Source organism: Oncorhynchus mykiss, chromosome 10 (assembly GCF_013265735.2).
Source record: "Oncorhynchus mykiss isolate Arlee chromosome 10, USDA_OmykA_1.1, whole genome shotgun sequence".
Taxonomy (NCBI): domain Eukaryota; kingdom Metazoa; phylum Chordata; class Actinopteri; order Salmoniformes; family Salmonidae; genus Oncorhynchus; species Oncorhynchus mykiss.
The window spans coordinates 80,015,891-80,026,091 of record NC_048574.1 but is presented as its reverse complement, the minus strand read 5'-3'; the positions used below and the strand labels follow the sequence as shown (position 1 = coordinate 80,026,091).

At 42.9% G+C, this 10,201-nt stretch overlaps 1 protein-coding gene across 1 annotated transcript; it reads right to left on the bottom strand.

The window, feature by feature from the left end:
- Positions 1 to 4,387: 4,387 nt before the first annotated feature.
- LOC118936798 (alpha-2C adrenergic receptor-like) lies at positions 4,388 to 9,135 on the bottom strand. The gene is made up of 3 exons (XM_036934141.1): positions 8,180 to 9,135; positions 6,939 to 7,592; positions 4,388 to 4,567 (listed from the first exon to the last, which is right to left on the bottom strand). Exons 1-3 carry the CDS (start codon positions 8,818 to 8,820, stop codon positions 4,390 to 4,392), a joined length of 1,473 nt encoding a protein of 490 aa, XP_036790036.1. The 5' UTR covers positions 8,821 to 9,135; the 3' UTR covers positions 4,388 to 4,389.
- Positions 9,136 to 10,201: the final 1,066 nt, after the last annotated feature.

The window sequence follows — 10,201 nt, the reverse complement described above, 5'->3', positions numbered from 1 at the left end:
TCAGTGGTTCTCTCTCCAATAGTCCTTGGCTTGTAGTCACTGTGTAAATAGACAATGTTTCAGTGGTTATCTCTGCAATAGTCCATGGCTTGTAGTCACTGTGTAAATAGACAATGTTTCAGTGGTTCTCTCTCCAATAGTTATTGTAGTCACTATATAAATAGACAATGTTTCAGTGGTTCTCTCTCCAATAGTCCATGGCTTGTAGTCACTGTATAAATAGACAATGTCTCAGTGGTTCTCTCTCCAATAGTCCTTGGCTTGTAGTCACTGTATAAATAGACAATGTCTCAGTGGTTCTCTCTGCAATAGTTATTGTAGTCACTGTGTAAATAGACAATGTTTCAGTGGTTCTCTCTCTAATAGTTATTGTAGTCACTGTATAAATAGACAATGTTTCAGTGGTTCTCTCTCTAATAGTTATTGTAGTCACTGTATAAATAGACAATGTTTCAGTGGTTCTCTCTCTAATAGTTATTGTAGCCACTGTGTAAATAGACAATGTTTCAGTGGTTCTCTCTGCAATAGTCCATGGCTTGTAGTCACTGTGTAAATAGACAATGTTTCAGTGGTTCTCTCTCCAATAGTTATTGTAGCCACTGTGTAAAGAGACAATGTTTCAGTGGTTCTCTCTCTAATAGTTATTGTAGCCACTGTGTAAATAGACAATGTCTCAGTGGTTCTCTCTCCAATAGTTATTGTAGTCACTGTGTAAATAGACAATGTTTCAGTGGTTCTCTCTGCAATAGTCCATGGCTTGTAGTCACTGTGTAAATAGACAATGTTTCAGTGGTTCTCTCTGCAATAGTCCTTGGCTTGTAGTCACTGTATAAATAGACAATGTTTCAGTGGTTCTCTCTGCAATAGTAATTGTAGTCACTGTATAAATAGACAATGTTTCAGTGGCACTCATGTTCAATCAGGTTTCCTGGATAATTACGAAAGGTGTCCCGCAGGGATCGATTCTGGGTCCTGTTCTTGTTACTGTTTACATTAATTAACAATATCGACTTGTAACCTGCACTTGTATGCCGGTGATGCTGTTGTGTATTCTATTGCCCCCCGACGGTTGACCAGGCTCTAACTGAACTACAGTCTGCCTTCATTGTATTACAGAAAAACTTTATTGACCTGAAATTAGTATTGAATGCAGGTAAAACTCATTATATGTTGTTCTCTAGAGAGTGTCAAAATAACTCTGATGATTTAATGTCCTTTGGATGGTATCCATATTGATCGTGTCCCTGCTTACAAATGTCTGGGCATCTGGAAAGATGAAAAGCTGTCTTTTAAAAAGCATATTGATGAGTTAGTAAAGTAGCTATGACTAAAAATTGGCTTATTTTATAGAAATAGGTCCCGCCTCTCTCTACATAGTAGAAAGCAGCTTATTCAATCAACATGCCTATAGGGGATAGACTATGGCAACATCATCAATATTAAATCAGCTGCCACTTCATTATAGCTGACCGATGCAGTTTATCATAGCACACCGAATTTAAAAATGGCCGACAATTTTAGTACTCTATGCTGCATTCTCTAAACAGAAAGTTGGTTGGCCCTCTGTGATGTCATCGCTGCATTCTCTAACTGGGAAGTTGGTTGGCCCTCTGTGATGTCATCGCTGCATTATCTAACCGGGAAGATGGTTGGCCCTCTGTGATGTCATCGCTGCATTCTCTAACCGGGAAGATGGTGATGTCACAGAGATTGATACATCGCTAAGTTTTCATTTATAAAAAGAGCACATTTACAAAAATGTCCCACTGTACATCTTTACTAAAACTCAGACATACGACTTACTACACCTGGTCTCAGGGATGGTTAACTCTGGAAATTCCTACGGTCTCTACTGACTTTAGGTAAATCAGCTTTTAGTTTTCTTGCACCTTCTTTGTGGCACAATTGTCAAAATGTTGTTAAATATGATGTTCTGGTGTCTCTAGGTCAATTCAGAAAACTGATTGTGGACCTTATTACTGATGAATGTGTTTGTCTATTTCATATTGATGTGTGAATTTCTGTAATTCGGCGCTCATCTGTAAAAGAGACCTTGGTCTCAGTGTGACTCCCTGATAACAAAAGGCTAAATAAATAAAAAATAAATGATGAGATTGGAGAACACATCTTAGACCATTCCTCCATACAGACTCTTTTCCAGATCCTTGATATCCTTCCTCTGCCAGGTCACATGTGAATCCATAAGACCTTCATAGAGAATATGTTGGCATTTTAAATACAGCCCAATGTATATTGGTCCATGTGACTAGGGAAAGCATTAGGGTCCATGTGACTAGAGAAAGCATTAGGGTCCATGTGACTAGGGAAAGCATTAGGGTCCATGTGACTAGGGAAAGCATTAGGGTCATTAGGGTCCATGTGACTAGAGAAAGCATTAGGGTCCATGTGACTAGGGAAAGCATTAGGGTCATTAGGGTCCATGTGACTAGGGAAAGCATTAGGGTCCATGTGACTAGGGAAAGCATTAGGGTCATTAGGGTCCATGTGACTAGAGAAAGCATTAGGGTCCATGTGACTAGAGAAAGCATTAGGGTCCATGTGACTAGGGAAAGCATTGGGGTCCATGTGACTAGGGAAAGCTTTAGGGTCCATGTGACTAGGGAAAGCATTAGGGTCCATGTGACTAGGGAAAGCATTAGGGTCCATGTGACTAGAGAAAGCATTAGGGTCCATGTGACTAGCGAAAGCATTAGGGTCCATGTGACTAGGGAAAGCATTAGGGTCCATGTGACTAGGGAAAGCATTAGGGTTCATGTGACTAGGGAAAGCATTGGGGTCCATGTGACTAGGGAAAGCATTAGGGTCCATGTGACTAGGGAAAGCATTGGGGTCCATGTGACTAGGGAAAGCATTAGGGTCCATGTGACTAGGGAAAGCATTAGGGTCCATGTGACTAGAGAAAGCATTAGGGTCAATGTGACTAGGGAAAGCATTAGGGTCCATGTGACTAGGGAAAGCATTAGGGTCCATGTGACTAGGGAAACCATTAGGGTCCATGTGACTGGGGAAAGCATTAGGGTCCATGTGACTAGGGAAAGCATTAGGGTCCATGTGACTAGAGAAAGCATTAGGGTCCATGTGACTAGGAAAGCATTAGGGTCCATGTGACTAGGGAAAGCATTAGGGTCCATGTGACTAGGGAAAGCATTAGGGTCATTAGGGTCCATGTGACTAGGGAAAGCATTATGGTCCATGTGACTAGAGAAAGCATTAGGGTCCATGTGACTAGGGAAAGCATTAGGGTCCATGTGACTAGGGAAAGCATTAGGGTCCATGTGACTGGGGAAAGCATTAGGGTCCATGTGACTGGGGAAAGCATTAGGGTCCATGTGACTAGGGAAAGCATTAGGGTCCATGTGACTAGGAAAGCATTAGGGTCCATGTGACTAGAGAAAGCATTAGGGTCCATGTGACTAGAGAAAGCATTAGGGTCCATGTGACTAGGGAAAGCATTAGGGTCCATGTGACTAGGGAAAGCATTAGGGTCCATGTGACTGGGGAAAGCATTAGGGTCCATGTGACTGGGGAAAGCATTAGGGTCCATGTGACTAGGGAAAGCATTAGGGTCCATGTGACTAGGAAAGCATTAGGGTCCATGTGACTAGGGAAAGCATTAGGGTCCATGTGACTAGGGAAAGCATTAGGGTCCATGTGACTAGGGAAAGCATTAGGGTCCATGTGACTAGAGAAAGCATTAGGGTCCATGTGACTAGGAAAAGCATTAGGGTCCATGTGACTAGAGAAAGCATTAGGGTCCATGTGACTAGGGAAAGCATTAGGGTCCATGTGACTAGGGAAAGCATTAGGGTCCATGTGACTAGGGAAAGCATTAGGGTCCATGTGACTAGAGAAAGCATTAGGGTCCATGTGACTAGGGAAAGCATTAGGGTCCATGTGACTTGAGAAAGCATTAGGGTCCATGTGACTAGAGAAAGCATTAGGGTCCATGTGACTAGAGAAAGCATTAGGGTCCATGTGACTAGAGAAAGCATTAGGGTCCATGTGACTTCCCCATCAGGAGAACCTCTTCCATGACTTGCACAGTATTTTCTGAATGACTGCGTTCTGGTCAAACGTAATGGACTAACATATCCATATACTGTAGGTTCATCCATGTTCATATATATATAGGCCCACATCCCTGTCTGTTCAGAAATACCTCTTCCCTGACTTGTATATAGGTCCATGTACTGTACAGTATATACTGTTGGACTATCCACGTTCAGAAAGACCTCTTCCCTGACTTGTATATAGGTCCATGTACTGTACAGTATATACTGTTGGACTATACACGTTCTGAAAGACCTCTTCCCTGACTTGTATATAGGTCCATGTACTGTACAGTATATGCTGTTGGACTATCCACGTTCAGAAAGACCTCTTCCCTGACTTGCAGACTAGAATCTTCTGGAATGCTCGTCTGAAGTCCTGGTTGAAGATGGTGTAGATGACGGGGTTGAGGGAGCTGTTGACGTAGCCTATCCAGAAGAAGAACTTAAAAAGAGACTGGGGGATCTCACACGGCGCCCGGCACACTCCATACAGGCTGTAAAGCAGATCAAATACGATCAATTAATCAATCAATCAATCCATACAATTAAACTAACAGTTGGCCACCACCTGGCTGTAGTCAAATAAATATATTTTATAAGTATTTAGTTATCGTCCCAAATGCCACCGCCCGGATCTCTACAAAGGACCCTACTAAATATAGATGGACACGACCTTAGAGTGAAATCTCACCACATCGACCTTACAAGTAAAAAAAAAAAACACAATCATATGACTTAAGAAGCTAAGAAAACAACAAACTCCAGGTAAACAACGAGTGATGCGAGACAAAAAATTGGCTCAATGGTGTCTGCTCCTCTTACCTAATGGGGAAAGATGTTACAGAACTCGGGAGCTTTGGAAAACTTTGTATTACAGTATTACTGTGTAGAATACATAGTAGAAATACACAGTAGAAACCAGTAGAAACACAGTAGAAACCAGTAGAATCAGTAGAAACACAGTAGAAACCAGTAGAATCAGTAAAAACACAGTAGAAACCAGTAGAATCAGTAAAAACACAGTAGAAACCAGTAGAATCAGTAGAAACACAGTAGAACACAAAAACACAGTAGAAACACAGAAACCAGTAGAACACAGAAACACAGTAGAAACACAGAAACCAGTAGAACACAGAAACACAATAGAAACACAGAAACACAGCAGAACACAGACAAAACACAGTAGAAACCAGTAGAATCAGTAGAAACACAGTAGAACACAGAAACACAGTAGAACACAGAAACACAGTAGAAACACAGAAACCAGTAGCATCAGTAGAAACACAGTAGAAACACAGAAACACAGTAGAACACAGAAACACAGTAGAAACACAGTAGAAACACAGAAACCAGTAGAACACAGAAACACAATAGAAACACAGAAACACAGCAGAACACAGAAAAAACACAGTAGAAACACAGAAACACAGTAGAAACCGGAAGAAACACAGTAGAAACACAGTAGAAAAACAGAAACACAGTAGAAACACAGTAGAAACACAGAAACACAGTAGAAACACAGTAGAAACACAGTAGAAACACAGAAACACAGTAACACAGAAACACAGTAGAAACACAGAAACACAGTAGAAACACAGTAGAAACACAGAAACACAGTAGAAACACAGAAACACAGTAGAAACACAGTAGAAACACAGAAACACAGTAGAAACCGGAAGAAACACAGTAGAAACACAGTAGAAACACAGTAGAAACACAGAAACACAGTAGAAGCACAGTAGAAACACAAACACAGAAACCAGTAGAAACACAAACACAGTAGAAACCAGTAGAAACACAGTAGAAACACAGTAGAAACACAGACACGCAGTAGAAACACAATAGAAACCAGTAGAAACACAGTAGAAACACAATAGAAACCAGTAGAAACACAGTAGAAACACAAACACAGTAGAAACACAGAAACACAGTAGAAACACAGAAACACAGTAGAAACACAGTAGAAACACAATAGAAACCAGTAGAAACACAGTAGAAACACAAACACAGTAGAAACACAGAAACACAGTAGAAACACAGAAACACAGTAGAAACACAGAAACACAGTAGAAAAATAGTAGAAACACAGAAACACAGTAGAAACCAGTAGAAACACAGTATAAACCAGTAGAAACACAGTAGAAACACAGTAGAAACCAGTAGAAACACAGTAGAAACACAGTAGAAACCAGTAGAAACACAGTAGAAACCAGTAGAAACACAGTAGAAACACAGAAACACAGTAGAAACACAGTAAAAACCAGTAGAAACACAGTAGAAACCAGTAGAAACACAGAAACACAATAGAAACCAGTAGAAACCAGTAGAAACACAGAAACACAGTAGAAACACAATAGAAACAGAGTAGAAACCAGTAGAAAACAGTAGAAACACAGAAAAAAGGAGAAACACAGTAGAAATACAGTAGAAACCAGTAGAAACACAGTAGAAACACAGTAGAAACACAGAAACGCAATAGAAACCAGTAGAAACCAGTAGGAACACAGAAACACAGTGGAAACACAGTAGAAACCAGTAGAAACACAGTAGAAACACAGTAGAAACACAATAGAAACCAGTAGAAACACAGTAGAAACCAGTAGAAACACAGAAACACAGTAGAAACACAGTAGAAACACAGTAGAAACCAGTAGAAACACAGTAGAAACCAGTAGAAACACGGTAGAAACACAGTAGAAACCAGTAGAAACACAGAAACACAATAGAAACCAGTAGAAACCAGTAGAAACACAGAAACACAGTAGAAACACAGTAGAAACCAGTAGAAACACAGTAGAAACCAGTAGAAACACAGTAGAAAGCAGTAGAAACACAGTAGAAACACAGTAGAAACCAGTAGAATACCTGTAGCTGAAGAAGAAGGGGAACCAGCAGATCACGAAGACGCCCATCACCACCGCCAAGACGAAGGTAAACCTCTTCTCCCTCGCCGCTGTTATTTTGTTCCTGTTGACGGTGCTCCGCCGTTTCCTACGGGACGAAAACAGCTCGATGGACTTAGAGCTGGCACGCGACTTCTTGCTCTCTGAGCGTTTGGACGAAGCCAAGCTGCTCTTCCTGCTTCCTGTGGACTTCCTTCTCTCTGAAGGTTTGGAATCCTTCTTGTCGTCATGGTGATGGTGGTGGTGGTGGTGGTGGTGGTGGTGTTGATGCTGATGGGAAGAGGAAGAGGAAGAGGAATGTTTTTTGGCGGATGTGGGTTTTTCGTCGGACGAGCTGCTGTCGTCAAAGTCGTCTCCATCGTCGGGGTCGGGGGTTAATTTGGGTTCGTTGGGTAACATCCCCTGTGGCACCGGCGTCTTCTGCTGGCTCTGGCAGTGCCCGTTCTCCCGGGCAACCCCTCCGCCGCCACCGTTTTCCTTCAGAGATCCTCCGCACCCCTCCTCCTCGCCCCCCTGCCCTAACCCGTTAAAGTGTAACGGGGCAGTTCCGTTGTCCTCCACCTCTCTCTTCTTCTCCGACATGGTCCTCGTCCGCGTCTTAGCAACCTGGTAGATCCTGATCAGAAGAAGATTCATCGCTTACATTTAGTCACCCTACACACTAGATAATATACTAGATATGGGAAAAGGGTTCCATTTAGCGCTACACACTAGATAGTATACTAGATATGGGAAAAGGGTTCCATTTAGCGCTACACACTAGATAGTATACTAGATATGGGAACAGGGTTCCATTTAGCGCTACACACTAGATAGTATACTAGATATGGGAAAAGGGTTCCATTTAGCGCTACACACTAGATAGTATACTATATAGGGGAACAGGGTTCCATTTAGCGCTACACACTAGATAGTATACTATATAGGGGAACAGGGTTCCATTTAGCGCTACACACTAGATAGTATACTAGATAGGGGAACAGGGTTCCATTTAGCGCTACACACTAGATAGTATACTACATAGGGAACAGGGTACCATTTCAGACACACACTAGGTTGTATACTAGATAGGGCAACAGGGTAAAATGTGAGACTTGCGCTAGGAAGTACACTACATTTGGGGAAAATGGTATCATTTCAGACATACACTAGGAAGTGCACTACATTAGGAGGGTTTAAGTAAATGGGGGGAAGTCAACTCACCTGATGTACACTAGTATCATGATAACGCAGGGAGCGAAGAAGGATCCTATGCTGGAGTAGAGAATATACCAGGTCTCATCGTTCAGCCGACACTGAGGACTAATCTCCCCTCCGCTGCTCCTGTCCATGGAGATCAACGGCGGAAAGGAAATAACCGCCGAGATCAGCCAGACCACCACGATCATCCCGTTTAGCCGTGTAGGCGTCCGCTTCTGGTTGTATTCTATCGCCTGGGTGATCGACCAGTAACGATCGAGACTGATAGCGCACAGGTGAACTATAGACGACGTGCAAAAGAGAACGTCCAACGCCAAGTAGATGTCGCACCAAACTTTCCCGAAGAACCAGTAGCCCATGAGTTCATTAGCTAAAGAGAAAGGCATGACGAGAGTAGCCACTAGGATGTCCGCGCTGGCCAGGGACACCAGAAAGAGGTTCTGCGGCGGTTTGAGAGCGCGGCTGGTCAACACGGCGATGACCACCAGCACGTTGCCCACAATGGTAAACAGGATGAGAAAGCCGACGACTACCGTCAGTCCGGTTATGGAGAGGAGAGAGTACTCACTGTCCCCGGTAGCCGATGAGTTGGTGTATGTGGTATTCTGCTCGTCCACCACCCCGGAGAAATTCAAGAAATCCATTATTTTAATTAATCACTCATGCACGAGGGTAAAAACAAAGAAAATAAAACATTCAGGGACATAATATGTGTTATTCGCTAGCACACATCCGCGAAGGGTTAGTTATATTTCACATGTCTTTGGAGAAAAACCGTTGAAATCACACGGTCCCTTTTCCCTTCTCTCTCAGCCCTCTCTCTCTCTCTCTCCCACCTGCCTCTTACATTCAGCGTTGTCATCTCCAATCCCTCCGAGACAGAAACAGACTAAAATCAGAAAAATATTCACAAATACTCCGAAGACAAACTGTCAAAGGTGTTAAAATTCGACATAACTTAATCACCAAGCAGGACAAATCAGTTAGATCCCATCCACGCGTCCTCGGCGGGTAGTAAATGTCCTCCTCCCTGCTGCATCCTCGAGCTGCTACACGGAGCGTCCTGCTCGAGAGGATTGTGAAATCCACGTGCTGTTCGCATTTAAACTCACCCCGGGGAGCGGGAGAAGAGAGAGAGAGGAGATAGAGAGGGTGGTGTGTTATGACCCGTGTTAATTGATACCACATATATATATATATATATATATATATACCGCACCAGTTGATATAGTTACTGTCATGTGTGAGAACCAGCTATTAGTGTGTGTGTGCTCAATTGGAGGGCCTAAACTCAACTTTAAAACACTTAATGAATATATAAAAAAATATATTAGAATCTAATTCTGACTTGAGACTGTGCGAGTTGGTAGATGATGTCAGTGCTCACTGATTGACAGACGGTTTAGGTCCCAAATGCCCCCCCCCCCCCCCCCCTCCTTTTTCCCCACATATACAGTGCGCTCCTTTTGCTCAGAGACCATCATATTTAATCCACGGTGTGTAATTATCAGTAGATGTCTCTCTGTCCCGAGCTGTCAAAATGGAACAGACTGGCGCATCAGCATCGCAGAACGCTTCATTCCAAGAAGAATGCGCTCGAGGTGTGTCTCCTCCTCGCGTACATCGCAGACTGCATCGGTTTGTTCCGTCCACTCGCTGGAGGTCACTATGGTAAAGGCGGCTAGTCCCCGGACCGGAGAGAGGAGATGATTCGACACCGTAACGGGGCCAGTAATATATAACTCAAGTGTAAACATGAAACATGAGCACCAAATACATGGTCTACCGCTGCGTTTAGATATATCTGTTGATTAAAACCTGTTCGTTCAGCCGAGTCACAGTCCGACAGCATAATATATCTCCCCCGTCCACACACACACACACACACACACACACACACACTGAATAATTGATAGAAACGAGTTGCTGCCTGACGCTGACCTTGCCTCGTCAGGGAAATTTATGAGTACATAGTCGCGGGAATTCTTTTTTTTTTTTTGCCAGCTGAAAAAGTCTGTGTCAGTC

Excerpts from the sequence above, each read along its gene's own strand:
- LOC118936798 (XM_036934141.1), bottom strand. The coding sequence starts at position 8,820 with ATGGATTTCTTGAATTTCTCCGGGGTGGTGGACGAGCAGAATACCACA. Across the intron at positions 7,593-8,179 it reads ATGATACTAGTGTACATCAG|GATCTACCAGGTTGCTAAGA; the intron begins GTGAGTTGACTT and ends TCTTCTGATCAG. Across the intron at positions 4,568-6,938 it reads CCCTTCTTCTTCAGCTACAG|CCTGTATGGAGTGTGCCGGG; the intron begins GTATTCTACTGG and ends TCTGCTTTACAG.